The sequence below is a fragment of the Emys orbicularis genome, chromosome 13 (assembly GCF_028017835.1).
Source record: "Emys orbicularis isolate rEmyOrb1 chromosome 13, rEmyOrb1.hap1, whole genome shotgun sequence".
Taxonomy (NCBI): domain Eukaryota; kingdom Metazoa; phylum Chordata; order Testudines; family Emydidae; genus Emys; species Emys orbicularis.
Window position 1 is genome coordinate 49968963 of NC_088695.1, and position 17885 is coordinate 49986847.

Here is a 17885-nt window from a genome sequence, read left to right on the forward strand (position 1 = left end):
GAACAGTACTCAACTGATGCCACCCTATTCTGATCAGGTTCTTACACTGCACCCCTCACTGTGGTATCTGAGTGCCTGTAAAGTGCTGTTTACCAAGAGTGCAGTGCCAGATGCAGATCTGATACACCACCCACAACTTCACTGCAGAGCAGAACAATCCCTTCTGAATCAGACTGGGGCTTTCCTTAGGGACTGAAATTTGCTCCAGTCAAAGGATCACAGCAACTTTCTACTGTACTTTATAACAAAGGGATCTCCAGTCTCTTCTGCTGGGACTAGAACTGGGGAAACACACACGTGCAGCCTTAACAAGCCTATGGTGGATCTGTGAATCTCATCGCAATTTGAACTGTGGGTTTGTGAAGGAGACACGTTTGTTCCACCTTCCTCTCCTGCTGAATCCCATTACTTAGAGCCTGCGATTTGACTCAGCAATTTTACCTGTCCTATGAGGAAATGCAAGAGCGCCCTCTACACCCCCACTAGATAGCACTGTCACCCATTACATGCGCTCACACCCAGAGGCCCAACCACATCATGTCATATGGATGAAGGCCTGACTACAGTATTTCAATGTCGCTCAATTCAAAGAGTCTCCCTTTGATTTCACTCAGTTCCCCATGTCTGGTATTCTCCACACCGTAGTGCCACAGAATAAGCAGAAGGGCAGTTCCCAGATCTCCATGGGCTGGGGAAGAAACATTAAACAGCTGCAGACATGGCCTGTTCCTCTCTCAAGGGGAAGGTGACCCTTAGGTCACTTTCAGTGACCCCTGCTGCCCAGTTTAGGAACAGCAGCAATAAGCATTAAGTTGACCTATCAAGCCATTGTGGAAGATAACAGGGAGCTACAAAGTAAGGAGATGTGCATCCTTCGTCCAAGAGAGACCTTTCTTTTTGATCCTCCTTTGGTAGATTTGGCCCATCTTCTACGTCACTGTGGGCAGGATGAGCTGAAAGCACCCTTTGCTACCACCGTTCTGGGAGCTACACACTACATTTCATATAGCTCTTTAACACTAACTACCCACTGAAGAATGCTCAGGCTTCTCTCTTGGGCTTAAAGATTAGTCCCAGACTCCTAGCAGGGACCAACCTGTAAAGCAAGCTGATGAAGGTTGACAGGGCCCAGAGGGTGTATACTTGCTCCAAACAACTAGCTCAAGTACTAAAGTAATCTATACCCATTGGAAGCAAGTTTCCAAGTGTAAAAGAGCTGTGTCTAGGCAAGTAGTCAGTGGGGTGTTAGGCCTGTGAATGATAAACACACTAAGGAGTCTTACTGTAAAAGACTATTTATCTGATTAGACACAGCAAACAAATATTTGCATGCTACCCGCCAAAAAGAAGCTCCCAGCTAAAACCTGAGAAGGGGTCGGTTCTTTATCAGGCATGTTTGCCTCCAGGATTATTCCACACAAAATCAGCCTGCTGGAGGGTTGTCATTGCTCACAGGATCCACCTACTTCTATTACATTTAGCTTTGGAAGCACCACATCGGAATGTTACTGACATTTAAGACATCCTGCTGCCAGGAAGCAGCTTTGCTAGTCGGCAGTTCTTGAACTAGGCTTCCCCATGGAACATAGCAACCGTCCTGTGTGCCTTGTACTTGAGATCGACTTATGTTTAGTACTGCTTCCATAAGACACAGGGGTCCAATGCTCTGAACAATGCACTATGCAATACGTATTCCTGTCCACAGCATAAGCTTTACCCACACACACCCTGTTACCAGAGTACCACATGTCATCTGAAATATTCTCCCCTCCTGTCTGCCCATTCCTCCACCATAGGGTCCCTGCCTCCTTCCAATTGGGCACTTATCTGAAAGCCAAGAACACATTTGAGCGCAAAATACTATTCACTGAAAACAGACTGGAGTCATACATACACTCAGGATATTTATAGGGAACTATATTAATATAGCTAAGAATCTTGGAAAGGATACGATCCCTCTTGCTTCAGGGCCTAAATCAATTACTAACTAGTGGGGTTAGGAAGAAATGCACCCTACGGGCTGGTTATTCTATAACTGACTTCTGCGGTTCCTTGCATCTTCCTCTGAAGCAGCTAGTACTGGCTGCTGTCAGAGACAAGATACTGGGCTAGACAGACCTCCAGGCAGATCCAGTCTGGCAATTCCTAGTAATCTTGGTTTTGCAACAGGTGGGCTGAAGGGGATTCCCCACACCCAGCTGACCAACATCAAATCCTCAGTGATCCATAAAGTATTTGGAGTCAGACCCACCCCACCCATCTCTTCCCATTGTTATTCCCTCCTTCACCTGGACCAGATCACCCTCATATTACAGGTCAGATGACTTTATCATACCTTGGTAAGGATGCACCATCCCCTCCATCATCTGGACTGTATCATCTGGCTGTAACTGCAGCGACACATCTCCAATTGCATCCACTAGTTCAGTGAAGAAATCGGCGATCTCCGGAGAGTCCTGTAGGAACACATAGCGGTCCTGCCGATTGGTGAAGTACGAGTCACTCAAGTTTGCGCTGGGGGAGGGGAGGAGAGGAAGGTAAGAATGCCAGGATAAAGAGAACAACCACATGATCCTCATCACGTATCTCATTGCACAGGCCTAGATACAGCTGAAGAATTACAATACAAAATGCCCGATTTCACTTTTTAAAGAACATTCCCCAACAAGAGTGATATTTATTTTTTGTATTATCCTAGCACCTAGGAGCCCTATTCATTGACCTGGACACCATTGCGCTAGGCACTGTACAAACACAGAACAGGATGACTGGCCCAAACAGCTTACAACGCACTCCCTAACTTGGTGCAGCTAATGTGGAAGAGAGCCACAAAAGCAAGATGCAAAGAGATTTCCCTCTGAATCCTGGGACAGTTGCAACACCATAGCGCTCACTAAGGTACAAGCAGGTTCCAAATGAAAACAATGCTATCAGCATGTGTCTCAAGACCAGCAATATGCATTTTCAGCTCTAACAGTGCTGCTTCTTTACCACATCCCTGACTGGACCTCTCTCTGTAACTCTAGCCTGGACGACAGGAATTCCTCCTCACCCAAATGCGGCACAAAATACTTATAAGGATGGACAGAGCCAGGACTCACCCACTCAGGATCACGTTATCATCAAAGAGGTAAACCTTGATGTGCTGCAGCCCGATGGTTTCGTTGAAACGCTCAGGGATTAAGCGTTTGAGAAGCCCACGCAGATTTGGAGTGTGGAAGAGGGATACACGGACTTGCTCTGGAAACCTTCTCAGCAGTGGAAGTAACATGGTTCGAGAGTTCTTCCTGCCTGCGAGACAGATGGGAATAGTTATACATGGAGCCACTTTTCTACCACACCACCAGATCTGCCAGCCAGGACCCCAACAAGAGGGCAAAATAGACCCCCTCCTTCCCCCAAGCTGGAAGCTGCCTTCCCTAGGATCTGTTGCTTTATTTGCTTGACATTTTGAGAGGGTTTCTTGTTTTAAGAGAGGATTTATTTGCATTTTATATTAATGTTATCATGATGTAACCAGCATTCCAAGGCCACTGGTGGGTGGGCTTTATAAACTACTTAGCAGGATGATCACATTCATGCTTCTTCCCCTGGCTACACGTAACAGTAACTGAACTGGAGTGAGGATTTACAGCACCACCACTTCTGCCAACTCCAACCCTCCTTTACAAGGTAAAGGAGCAGAAAAGGGGGGGGGGAGGGGGGAGCAAATGCCACTGACAGGAACTGGCTTTGGTGGGGTTGCTTGGGTGTAACTGAGGGCAGGATTTGACTCAGCTAGTTTAACGTTCCTGTCATTTATTTTCTGAAGCAATACTACCATGTTGGAAAGTTACCTGAGAATACAAAGCGACTGTATTTTGATGACCTGTGGTTCATAGCAAAACAGAGCAGGTTTTAGAAGAGGGCAGATTTTAAACCTTTGGGTCTGATAAGCTATTTTTTTAGAGCGAGGACCTCCAAGCTCATCTGACCAATCCAGTTTGCTTGCTGTAAACGAGCCTTTGAAGTGGGCAGGAGGGACACCCCATAATACCTACCTCGAGATCCCCTTGTGAAATCTAGGAGAATGGAAACTCTGAAGTCAGAGGGCCCACTTGCCTGCAGTGACCTCTCCAGTGTTTCTTCTATGCAATCCACCTGAGGGGAAAGAGTCACACTGCACATTACCCAAAGAAAGTGAAACTTTCCAGTGATCAATCTTTCTGATTTAGACCTAACCTCTTTGGGGCAGTGACCCTGCCTCTTTTTTAATATATCAAGCACTAACAACATCTCGGGCATCGAAAACAACAAGGGTATAGATTTTGTCTGCACACAAAGCCATGATTCAAGCCTCTGAACTCCAGTTATGCACAGCAGAGAGTCATCCAACCTCACTCCTAGATCAGAGACTTCCACTGCCATCCAAAAGGGGAGGGAGCAGTTCCCATGAGCTGCAGAACCTGTCCTGCTCCTATTATGAGCAGATTAAAGTCCTGTGTACAAGCCTTAAATCAGTTACAGATCCACAGAGGAAGCCAAACAAATCAACATCCAAGACTATCTGCCCACCTGCTGGACTTATAGTGGAATTTGTATTTCAAGCTACAGAATAATTTCAGGGCTCAAGATTTCTGCTCAAAGCTCTTTGTAGAGAAAAGCCTTGTTTCCAGCAGGGAAAGACAGGGAGCAGAGAAGGTAAAGCAACATGAGGCAAAACAGTGACCTCCCCCTTGCTACGACAGGCTGACAAGAAGTTGTATGCATACAGATCACACTCACTGCACCTGCATGCAGTACACAGGGGACACACGATACAGACTACCACATTAGCATCACTAAAATGCTGAGGGATAGCTCAGTGGTTTGAGCATTGGCCTGCTAAACCCAGGGTTGTGAGTTCAATCCTTGAGGGGGCTACTTGGGGATCTGGCGCAAAATCAGTACTTGGTCCTGCTAGTGAAGGCAGGGGGCTGGACTTGATGACCTTTCAAGGTCCCTTCCAGTTCTAGGAGATGGGATATCTCCATTAATTAATAAAAAAAAAACTACTTCCACTCTTTTGAAGGCAAGTGCTAATGTGTGGGTACCAGCAACCCTACAGTAGGAGAAAATCTGCAGAAACTGTGCCAATAACTTTTAACCCCATTTTGGGCCCCACACTACAAGAAGGATGTGGAAATATTGGAAAGAGTCCAGCGGAGGGCAACAAAAATGATTAGGGGTCTAGAGCACATGACTTATGAGGAGAGGCTGAGGGAACTGGGATTGTTTAGTCTCCAGAAGAGAAAAATGAGGGGGGATTTGATAGCTGCTTTCAACTACCTGAAGGGAGGTTCCAAAGAGGCTGGAGCTCGGCTGTTCTCATTGGTGGCAGATGACAGAACAAGGAGCAATGGTCTCAAGTTGAAGTGGGGGAGGTCTAGGCTGGATATTAGGAAACACTATTTCACTAGGAGGGTGGTGAAGCACTGGAATGCGTTACCTAGGGAGGTGGTGGAATCTCCTTCCTTGGAGGTTTTTAAGGCCCGGCTTGACAAAGCCCTGGCTGGGATGATTTAGTTGGGAATTGGTCCTGCTTTGAGCAGGGGGTTGGACTAGATGACCTCCTGAGGTCCCTTCCAACCCTGATATTCTATGATTCTATGATCCTACCCATCCAGATTCGTGGCATGCGTGACAGTACCTTAGCTCAGTAATAGGTTTACACCACATGCTCCCTGAGCTTGTCCTTCAAGTGCCCTTTCTGCATGCCTAGCCTATGTGCAGTCTGAAGCCATGCTGAAAGGCTCCCAAGCGAGAGGACGGAAGCATAGGGAAAGTCTGAATCCAGGTGCTCAGATGGACACCCCATTCCAGCTAGAGCAAAGGTGAATGCATGGGGCACCTACCCAAGTAGGTATTTTTTCAAGCCTCCATCCACACTTACCAGCTCCTGTTCTAGGAGTCCTGTTCCAAGGTACAGCGAAGCCACCACCACTCGCTGCTTGGCTGCCTTTATCTGTTCCTGAGGACAGTGGAAGAGGAAAACAAGTGCACGTTCACAGGCTGAGCTGTGATTTCATAAACACTCTTGGTTCTACAGAGAACACCAAATCCCTTTCGTAGCCCTGTCAGCTACAGAATTAAGCCACAGACAAGCAGCAGAGGTCCACGATGGGACACATTTAACTTCAACCAGTTTAGAGGGGTTTGACTTTCCCTCCTTCAGTGTTACCCAAGTATTTATTTTTATTCTCCAATTCATAAAGGCACCAATTGCTAAGTGTCAAAACAAGAACATGTGAAAAATAGGCTCTTCCCCATCTGCAAACCCCAACCCCAAACTACCTCACTCAGGTGAAAGTCTGAGAAGGTCATCACAGGCTCTGTCAGATGAACAGGAACATTCTAGCAAGGATATTATACACCTCCCGCCCACAGACATCCATATAGGACAGCAGTTCTCATAATGTGGGTCAGGACCCCAAGGTGGATAGCAACCCCATTTTAATGGGGTCACCAGGGCTGGCGTTAGACTTGCTGGGGCCCAGAGCTGAAGCCAAAGCCCGAGTCCCACTCCCTGGGACTGAAGTCCATGGGCTTCTTTGGCTTCAGCCCTGGGTGACAGGACTCAGGCTACAGGTCCCCTGCCCAAGACTGAAGCCCTTGGACTTCAGCTTTGGTTCCCCCTCCCCCCGGGGCAGCAGGGCTCGGATGGCCTCAGGGTTCTGTCCCCACTTCTGGGGTCGTGTAGTAATTTTTGTTGTCAGAAAGGAGTCACAGTGCAATGACATTTGAGAACCCCTTATCTAGGGACTCTTCAGGAAAGCCCTCACTCAGTGCAGTGGGGAAATGCAAGGAGAAAGGCAGGTCTTGGGCGGCCAGGATGCAAATCACGTAGGGGCTTTATAGAGCAATTTCAACACCTTTACATCCACATTCCCATCCAGAAATAAGCAGGAAATCAATGCAGCCTCCGGAAAAGTGGATAACTTGCTCCCTGGCGCTACTACCACTAAGCATTCAGGGCGCAGGAGGCACTCCACACCACCTGGAGCTTCAACAGAGCGAGACTTTTTCCTTCCGGGGTCATTTTGACTCCCTTGATTCCTATCCTAATGCTTTGTTTCTGGCCAAGAGGGCAAGATTCATGTCTTCCCCAGGATTCAAGGCTGCTGCACTCCTTGGCCAGGACCAGCCAGTGAGCTTGATAGTCCTGTCTCCGCCCCTTCAAGGGCTCAAGTTTCCATCCTGCCCAGAGACTGAGCCTCCATGCCTCTGGGCATTAGAGTTTCTAATCTGCCCGGCAGTGCTCCCCCAGGCCCCGCTCCACCCCTGCTTCTTCCCACTCCCGCCCTGCCTCTTCCCGCTCCGCATCTTCCCACCCAGTTCTGCCCCTCTCCCGAGCGCACTGTGCCCTCGCTCCTCCCCCCTAGCGCCTCCTGATGCCACGAAACAGCTCATTTGCGGCAAGCACGGGGGGTGGGTGCTGATCTGTGGGGCCGCAGGTGGGCAGAAGGTGCTGGGGGGAGGAAGAGCACCCACCATTTTTTCCTGTGGGTTCTCCACCCACGGAGTCAGCGCCTATGCCTCTGGGTGCTTTCACTTGTCCCACACAGAGGTTAAATGTGGCATTTGCCAGTAGCATCTCTCCTCCAGCACTGACTTTACAAAGGAAGGCCTGTCTGTGGAAGCTCCTGGAGGTCCTACTGACTCATTCATTGGTCTGGCCAATCCTGTTCCCCAATAACTTACAAGTCATAAGGCAATCCTAACACTGTCATTTTAAGAACTCCGCATCCCTACATTTGAGAATTTCTGAAATGTAGGGTTGCTAATTTTAACAGTGACGAGATCCAAACAATCAAACTGAGCAAGGAAATTCTCATACCAGCCCTGTTGCATGTCTGAGGAGAGATACATTATGGAACCTGCATACCAGCCACATTAACAGCTGCCCCCGCCTCCCCACATGCATGCTGGAAGCACACAACTCACCTTCATGAGCTCATAGAATTCAGTTGGGGAGGAGAGCACCCGGATGTGAGAGCTGGAGACCCCAAACTCTGGAACCAGGTTCCTGATCCACTGGAACCTGTGCGCCGCCTCGGGACAAACGCAGAATGATGGGGTTGTGACCTGAGGAACCGCAGGGGTGAGCAATGGGGCCAGCAGCAGCCATGATGATCTGGCAAAGGAAAGACAGATTGAGGAATTCTGCATGATGGAATTGCAGTTTCCTACAAACACCGTCCAGGTACATGAGCAAAGGGTGCATCAGGCGAGGTATTTCCAGTAGAAACAGGGAATTGTTAGTGCCATTATACAAGGCACTGGTGAGACCTCATCTGGAATACTATGTGCGGTTCTGGTCCTACATGTTTAAGAAAGGTTATTTCAAACTGCAACAGGTGCAGAGAAGAGCTACTAGAGTGATCCAAGGAATGGAAAACATACCTTAGGAGAGGAGACTCAAAGACCTTGGCTTGTTTAGCCTAACCAAACAAAGGCTGAGAGGAGAGCTGATCACTCTCTATAAATACATCAGAAGGATAAATACCAGTGTCGTGGAAAAAGTCACCCACGCATTGATTTTAGTTCACAGACCCAAGCCTGAGGCCATTTTATTGCAATACACACCAATGCATTGGGGTAACGGTCCGAAGACTGTCGCACCCAGCAGCAGCTCGCAAGCTGCTTTATTCCGTCAAAGTGCAAGCATATTACAAATAATACGTCATTTATGTGAAAATAAGAGTAGGGGTCTGTTCCTTTTTCCCCGGTAGCTTCCTCATTATTTACGAGAATTGGGTGCCTATTGGGTGGGGGGGGTTTCTTGGTGGTTTTGACATGGGTGGTACTTGGCATCAGTTGGGGTGTTGTTTCTCGTCAGGATACATATTGTTCTCCGGGGGGGGCATAGGAGTTTATCACAGGACGCCCAAAGATGATATATGATTGGCTAGTGGCAGGTAGCTAGAACTATAGGAGGAGTTCGCCCTTACTAGAAGCAATTTCTTCATATAAGCCGTTACTATGTTTCATCAATAAGCAGTTATCATGTTTCTTTCGCAAAGAAGCAGTTATCATGTTTTTCCATCAACAAGCGGTTATCATGTTGCTAAGGCCTTTCCTATGGCTTCCTTCTCCTCCCTCCTCTGGTCATGGCCCTTGACCATATTTGGCAGGGATTTGTACAGCTTAGCTTTGTTCAGGCTCTGGCCTGTACTGCTTTATATAAAGGCCGTCTGTGCAGTCAGCTTCTGTCAGAGGGCCTGAATGTGGGCCTTCGGTGTTACTTTGGTTGTTATAAAGGCCACCTAGTTCTTTTTCCCCACACCAGGGAGGGAGAGGAGTTACTTAATTCAAACACCAATATGGACACAAGAACAAATGGACAGAAACTGGCCATCAACAAGTTCAGGCTTGAAATTATATGAAGGTTTCTAACCATCAGAGGAGTGAGCTCTGGAACAGCCTTCCAACGGGTGCAGTGGGGGGCAAAAAATCTAACTGGTTTCAAGCTTGATAAATTTATGGAGGGGATGGTATGATAAGACTGGCTATATGCTATTATAGGCAATCTGCGACTGCTAGCAGCAAATATCCCCAAAGGCTGGTGATGGAACACTAGATGGGGAGGACTCCGAGTTACTACAGAGAATTCCTTCTCAGGGGTATGGCCGGTTGGTCTTGCCCACATGCTCAGGGTCTAATTGATCGCCATATTTGGAGTCGGGAAGGAATTTCCCCTCGCAGAGACCCTCAGGGGTTTTCACCTTCCATTGTAGCATGGGGCATGGGTCACTTGCCAGTAACTTGAAGTCTTTAAATCATGATTTGAGGACGTCAGTAACTCAGCAAGAGGTTCGGGGTCTATTACAGGAGGGGTGGGTGAGGTTCTGTGGCCTGCGATGTGCAGGATGTCAGCCTCGATGATCATGATGGTCCCTTCTGGCCTTAAAGTCTGTAAGTCTATGCAAGTGGGCCTGCAGCATTACACATCTCAGGGATGTTAAGACTGCCTTTCACCTCTGTCTGTCACAGCAGGATCACCAGAGCTACATGTGGAAGGAAACGACGAGCAAAAGAGAGGAAGGCAGACCTGAATATCAGTGACTCCCCTGGATTCCACAAAGGGAGAGGCTCCCTGAGGGGCAGCAGAGCAGACATGCAAAGAGAGGAAGAAAGACAATGAATGGCACTGAGAGCAGAAAGAGACACTTAGGGGTCGGCAACCTTTCAGAAGTGAAAAGAACAGGAGTACTTGTGGCACCTTAGAGACTAACAAATTTATTAGTCTAATAAATTTGTTAGTCTCTAAGGTGCCACAAGTACTCCTGTTCTTTTTGCGGATACAGACTAACACGGCTGCTACTCTGAAACCTTTCAGAAGTGGAGTGCCGAGTCTTCATTTATTCACTCTAATTTAAGGTTTCGCGTGCCAGTCATACATTTTAACATTTTTAGAAGGTCTCTTTCTACAAGTCTATAATATATAACCAAACTATTGTTGTATGTAAAGTAAATAAGGTTTTTAAAATGTTTAAGAAGCTTCCTTTAAAATTAAATTAAAATGCAGAGCCCCTCGGACCGGTGGCCAGGACCCGGGCAGTGTGAGTGCCACTGAAAATCAGCTCGCGTGCCGCCTTCGGCACGTGTGCCATAGGTTGCCTACCCCTGCACTAGAGTAACAAATGGAGGGCGCTAACTCCTAGGATCCCACATTCTAACTCAGCTTTCCAAAGGCTCTCTGCCAACTCTGGGACAAATCACTCCTCCTCACTGCCTTTACTACACAAACATCAGCTTCACTGTGGCCAAACGCTGTTTTCCGTTCTGTTATAGCCACTCTGATTTGTGTCGTGTGTGTCGTCCCCTCCCCCCCCCCGCACACACACACACTTCTTATAATCCAATCCAAGAGCTTTATAACCACTTTCACAACTGTGTGTGGCCTTTAAGACACATTTTTGAATCCACATTTTTAATAAACCAAGTACTTTAGGACTGATCCAGAACAAAATGTATAACACCCAAAGCACCGAACACCAGTCCTAGCAAAGCCACTGAATGCATAATGCTGCAAGCCAGAAACACCACAATCCAGGAACTCCCCTCACTGAAAAACCCAGAGAAAGCTGCCAAGTGCTGAAGTATGCCTCAGATAAAATATAGGAGCTGAAAGCTGCAGTTTCTTCCCATTCAGTTAACATACAGCGTCACAGAGAGCATAAGGAATTGGAAGGAGGAAGTCACGGTTTCACTCACTGAAGCTACAAAGTGTAACTGGAAAATGAGTTGCAGGAAACACTTTTACAAAAAAAAAGTTTCAAAGAACAGTTCAAACTCCTCATATCTTTGAGGAATGGTTAGTCCCTCAGGGCCAACATGCAACCCTGTAATTTTGATCTGCCCTGACACACACTGTCATCTCAGACAAAGAAAATCCTCTTGAGTATTACCAGAATTTTATGAGGAACTCCATATTACCACCATCCAAAGCCAAAATGACCACAGGTTCCAGGAAGATAAGATGATTTCACTTATTTACTTCATGATAAAACACTGAATCTTCACAAGGTTGCAAAAGCCCTTGCATAAAAGCCAGACAGTTTGCAGCGGCATTTCCCAAAAAATTCAACAGTTTGTCACTGCCTATTCATCTCAGTGGAGTCAGCTTGTAAAAGAATTCCTAGCAGATCATGCAGACTGAACTTTAACTTAGCAACCATGAACTGCAGTAATTTGATCTTGAAGAGGAATGGAAACCTTCCCCAAAGGAAAGACATTTTACAGCACTTCCCTAGCCATTTCCAAAAGCAGCTACCTATGTGAAATGCATTTTTAAGGGTTGTTTTTTTAAGTTATTCATCTGCATCCTACAGGAGCTGAGCAGCACCATGCAAGCACACAGAAGGTCTTTGCTTACTATGTCCTGCAGCGTGACCTACACAGATACAGGCTGAGCAGAGACCCACTGTGATGGCAACAGACTTATCACTGAAGCCAGCTGGGAATACGAGGAATCAGGAAGCTTACACTGCCCAAGTTCACACTGGTATGCAGAAATGCTTCACACACAAGTATAAGGCATGGAGAGCCACAATGGAGACAGCACTACAAGCTACTCTTAAATCAGAAAGGCTTATTGATCCCTACAATTATTCCATAGGAGGTGGTGGCAGCAAATTTTACATGCAACATGACAGCAACTAGCGAATCACACAATCGAGAATCAATATTTTCCTCACTAGACTGCTGGCCAAGCCTCACGCAAACTGCATTTCCCAAAATACATGACAACGGTCTAGAATCAAGTTTCAAAAAGAAATTTTTCAATAGCATTTTTGAGATTTCAAGGAAGTTGTTTCATTGCAGAAAGTCTGAAGACCAAAATTAAACTACGCTCCTCCATAAAAAACCCAGAACTAGGTATGGCTTAATAAATACTCTTCTGGAAGTTCTTTGCCACTGTGGGAAAGATTTTACTTTATGCCAGGTTCTCTGTGTGTGTTGATAGGCATTGGTTGCCCTTTGTAATCTTCTTTGATGCCTCTAAGATTAAAAATAAAACGTGTAAGTACATCACTTGATCTCTGTAAGCCAGATTTGGTGTTTATAATTTATTTGAGGTGGAGTCTACAGGATTTTATAAGTGGGGCTACAAAACCCTTCAAAGTGAATATAAATTCAGTGCTAGTCAACTGTAACTAACAGCAGTGTATGGAAGCAGATACCTCTACCCAAACCACTGAAAATAGCTCAAGCAACTACCTGCGAATCATCCCAAAAACGTTCTGCCTATACAGCCATCGGAACCCTAAATTAAGGAGAAACCACTAGAACCCACATTTCCAACAAACCGACACTGTCCAAGAACAGACGGAAAAAGCTTTCAAGTCAGTCCACAAACAATGCCGATTTAATCTGAAAAAGAAACCAGAACTAGCAGAGGTAAAACTGAATCTTTTCTGCATAAAATCCATTCCCTATTTATAGATGGGAGTTTTTCTGGACATTCTATTTTTAAGAATTGTGGTTTTGTCATGCAGACTTGTACATACTAGAGGGAATTCAGAAGCAACGATTCACTGTAAAACCTCAGCTACAGTACAGGAAATGAACTGAAACTGCAGAATCCAGCTCAGTCCTTTCACCCACACAGAAGTCACCACACAGTGGGATCTGTAAGTTGCTCTTGCCTTGAAATTCAGCACTTGGGTATATACGGTTCCTTCTTACAGAGCTTTAAGGGTCAATGGCTGAGTCTGAAAATTGATTTTGTGGTTAACACACTGATGCAGCCAACAGGCAGAGAAGCTTGAGAGCAACTTCTTTGAACTGCCAAGACCAAGCAGCAGTGTGACGCTAAACATATGGCCTGTTCTTTTCTTCCCAGACTCTTGCTTTCTCTGTTTTTAAGTCCACCAAGGAGAGAAGCAAGCCACACTCTCACTGGAGTCTATAAGGTCACTTCAGCATTCACAGGTCAGGCTGCTGCTCACCTCCTACCCACTAGAAAAGTATCAGTGAAAGAAGATGCCTGGCGACAAGGGAGGGTAAAGCAGCACACAGGTTGTAAAATGAAAAAAGTCATGTGTGCATTGGCTCACTCTGTGGAAGTTGTACTATTAGAAAAACAAAACACCACCATGAGATACTTGTGAGAATTTTGTTAAGTGAAATGAAAGTTTCAATGATTCACAGGATAAGAAAATACCCCTCCCCAAACATAACTCACTATATTAAAAATACCAGGAATTAAGTAGACTAAATACAAGAAAGAGATGTGCACCCTTTTGCCCAGGAGACAACATGGACAGCTAATACTGGAGTTGCTTTGCGAGCCAGATTTAATGCATCCAACCACTTTTTCAACAATTGATTCTTCATGGAAATTGGCAACAGAAATTGTGGCTTGGTTGCCACTTAAGAAATCTTTAAGTAAGTTTTAAGTATCAAGAGATGGCGAACAACGAGTTCCTTATTCAAAAGCTGCCCCCATCTCTTGGCCGAGAGGTGGGGGCAGCTTTTTAATAAGGAACTCATTGTTCACCATCTCTTGATAATAAATCTTTAAGTAAGTTTTACTGTACCCAAGTGAATTGGTGAGAACAGAATAGTCAGAACATCTGTGGAGACAAGGTCAGGTAGTTATGAGAATGTAACAAACTTCCTGTAATACGAGCAGCAGATGGTCTTTCCCAAATAATGCAAGACTCACAACTATCCAAGACAATTTAAAGACTTGGAAATTCTTGTACATTGCAAAAAGGCATCATCATTCAGTATCTTCTAAAAAGAGTCCCAATGTATTTAGTAGCAGTTATTGCTAGTGTTGGCACTCAGTCTCCAACTGGATGGTGTAGGTATCTAACAGAAATACACTGGTGGAAAAGTAGCCAACTCACCAGTTACTACAAAGCATGACACCACACGTTAAAAAAGCAAGCGTCTTCAGCAAGCTTCATTCTATCTGATGCCTCCATTTAGTGGATGAATGAAGGAAATGTAGCCTTCTGTCATGTACCTCTCATGGATGCCCCACACATCTTGTGTAAGTGGCCAGCTGGTGAGTGTTACTGTTTAAACATATAATAACTACACTCCTATTGTACAAGTGCCAACATTTTTAGTGAGGAGCTTTTCCTGTCCCTGATATGCTAACTGCAGAGCATTATCAGCAGGAGATTTCTGCTAAAGTCAAAGTTCATCTGAACTTGAGAATAGCACAATATATGGTATTCTACAAGAATGTATGGCTGCCGAGCTTGGAATGTCAGTATGCATTCTGCCCAGAGTAAAGGGCAGCATGTGGCCATCTTATGCTCCAACACAAGAGAGCAAAAGGGTAGAGGATGAACCACAACATGGCTCTAATTCAGCAATCACTTCTTTATACTTAATTTAGATGCAAAAATGTTCAAGATACAGACACAAAATGCTGTACCCAACTTCAGGGAAAATGAAAAAATTAAAGAAAACTGGAAGCCTCCCTTCAAGATACGGATATGATTTGAGGATATAAGGAATGCTGATTTTTCTTCATATGAATCACATTTGGAGACTGTGCATGGAATTATCCCAGATGAAATCTCAGAAAGCAGGGTAATAAGACGTACACGGTGCCAGAAAAAAGGTAACTGCTAAAGGGCTTTGTTTCAAAACCGTGCCATATACAGTGAGGCACTTGGCCTATGCTCTGTGAATGCTGCAGTTACAATTCCTCTCAGTAATAATTTATATCCTGAGACTTTGCATTCCCTTTTTTTGGGGGGTGGGGGGTGTCATTCAGTAACAGGAGGCTCCTCTGAAAACAGCAAGATCTCAAGCGACTGTGACAATGCAGAATCTTGCAGATTTGTCTTTGGATTGGCTGGAAGCTGTACAGTATTGTAACTTCTTTTAAAACTAAATATTTGCTCAAGAATCCAAACAAGATTCCAACTGAAATCAGGCATAAGCTTTCCTAAATTAAATTTCCTTTTCTTGATCTCTCCAGAGAAAGTCACCTTCCACAAGATTAGGCCAGTAGCTCTCAAATTGGGCTTCCTGGTGATCTGCCAAAGGAATTAATTTAATAATTGGGGGAATGGGCTGTTGCGAATGGAAGGCAAGTGTTATCAAGGAATCCACAGAATGAAAAAGAGTTGGAGATGCCATGGATTAGGCCAAACCTGGGAGTCCAAAAAGCTCACTAAATTATTCTGCCCTGCTCTAGAGGGGTTTTTGTTAGCTATGTGTAGGTTTGGAATTGGAGACGATACTGAGTTTTGAGTCAAAAGACACTGCAAGAAGCTCCAGAGATGGAGATCAGGAGCAGGAACACACATGCCAGATAAAATAAACACTGATCTGTCACCCAAAACAATCAGATCCTTTCAGAGTTTAAAAGAGAGTCATTCTTTTCCGATCACCCATTAGTTTGCATAATCACTCACGCTACAGATTTCTGTTTATTACTAGGGGCAGCGAGGATCTGCAGTGTCACAACAAAGAACGGTCTCCTCAGGTTTCTGGACTACTCTGCACTCCAGAGCATCAGCTAAGGCATTAAATACACTCAGTATCTGCATTTCTTTCTAGTCAGATGCTATGATTTTGACACAGAAATGTTTAGTAAATTTCACAGCAGAGTTGTGAGGAAAAGGAAATCAAGTCACAGAAAGGGCAGTGTTGGAGAGCAAGACCACTGCCCAGAAGCAGCTCCTGTCCCATAGGGCTGGGCCCGGCACCTCGCTCTGGGTGTAGCAACCAGGCACCTGGGGTCACAGCCACTCAGGTGTGGCTGGTCTTCCCCTCCATAAACGGAGACGGAAGGGTGGGCAAGGCAAAGCGGAGTGACAGTTGCTGCTCGGTTTGGGGGGCAAATCAAATGCGCTTTCACAGCCAGTTCCAGGAGTTCACAGACTTCACTCATTCCTTTAAGCCTTGCTTAAAATGTGCCATCCCCGCGGTCTCTGGGCCCCTCAGACATGCCCCGGCGGCAGGCAGGCAGGAGGCCTGTCCCGCCCCGCCCCATTGCCTACCCAACGCTTCCATGGGCTGCCAGCTGCGTCCGCCCCGCCCCAGGAGCCGGCCCCACGTTCCCGCGCCCAGCGCCGGGCAGGCGCCGCACGCCGCTTTGCGAGGCCGGCCCGGCTGAGCCCCGCGGCTCGCAGCGCGGGCAGGGAACGGGCCACCCTTACCTCCGAGAGCGCCGGTCCCGGCCGAGGGACAGCCGGTCCGAGAGGCGCCCGAGCAGCGCGGCCAGGCCCAGCCTCCCGTGAGGAAGCAGGCCCAAGAGCCGCCGCCACAACACGGGACCGCCGGCCGCCGCCATAGAGACTATGCTACTTCCGCTTCCGGCCGCCGCCATGGAAACCTCGCTACTTCCGCTTCCGGCCGCCACGGGGCGAACAAGCCACCGCCTTCAAAAGCGAAAACTTTATTTGGGGCGCGAGGCATGGACACGGTCCCTCCTGCGCAGCCGGGCCCGGCCCGGACGCCTGGGTTCCGTTCCTAACCTGCCCCCCAGCCTGGGACCCACGGGGGCACGGGCCTGCTGCTGCTGTGGGGCCCAGGGGCCGCCTGCCTCCGCATCACCCGGGGGTGTCAGGGCGCGGCGGGCTGGGCAGGCTAGGCTGAGAGAGGGGCCCAGGCCACGGCACGTGGGACAGGTTACAGGAAGGCGAGGCCTGGGCAGGCAGCCCCTTCGACAGGCCCGTGGCTCAGCCTTGCTGGGCACCATGTACGCGCCGGTCCTGTGCTGCACTCGGCCGGGTCCCCCAGCGGGGCCAGAGTCCTGCTCAAGCTCTCCGTGCTGGACCTGGCTGCCTGGCGTCCATGATCCCCCCCCGCCAGCTATGAAACAATGACACTTGGCCAGTGGGGGGAGGCCTGTGGGCGTGGACGACGGAATGTCATAGAATCATAGAATATCAGGGCTGGAAGGGACCTCAGGAGGTCATCTAGTCCAACCCCCTGCTCAAAGCAGGACCAATTCCCAACTAAATCATCCCAGCCAGGGCTTTGTCAAGCCAGGCCTTAAAAACCTCCAAGGAAGGAGATTTCACCACCTCCCTAGGTAATGCATTCCAGTGCTTCACCACCCTCCTAGTGAAATAGTGTTTCCTAATATCCAACCTAGACCTCCCCCACTGCAACTTGAGACCATTACTCCTTGTTCTGTCATCTGCCACCATTGAGAACAGCCGAGTTCCATCCTCTTTGGAACCCCCCTTCAGGTAGTTGAAGGCTGCTATCAAATCCCCCCTCATTCTTCTCTTCTGGAGACTAAACAATCCCAGTTCCCTCAGCCTCTCCTCATAAGTCATGCGCTCCAGACCCCTAATCATTTTTGTTGCCCTCCGCTGAACTCTTTCCAATTTTTCCACATCCTTCTTGTAGTGTGGGGCCCAAAACTGGACACAGTACTC

General features: G+C 47.2%; 1 protein-coding gene across 1 annotated transcript in view; it reads right to left on the reverse strand.

The window, feature by feature from the left end:
* The window catches only part of PGS1 (phosphatidylglycerophosphate synthase 1), a 30577-nt gene extending 13752 nt beyond the window's left edge, over positions 1-16825 (reverse strand). The window contains exons 1-6 of the mRNA XM_065415769.1: positions 16656-16825; positions 7963-8152; positions 5912-5989; positions 4041-4140; positions 3102-3291; positions 2336-2514 (exon numbers count right to left, since the gene is read on the reverse strand). Of these exons, the coding sequence (XP_065271841.1) occupies positions 2336-2514; positions 3102-3291; positions 4041-4140; positions 5912-5989; positions 7963-8152; positions 16656-16825 (907 nt within the window). The remainder of the gene's footprint in view (positions 1-2335; positions 2515-3101; positions 3292-4040; positions 4141-5911; positions 5990-7962; positions 8153-16655) is intronic.
* Positions 16826-17885: the final 1060 nt, after the last annotated feature.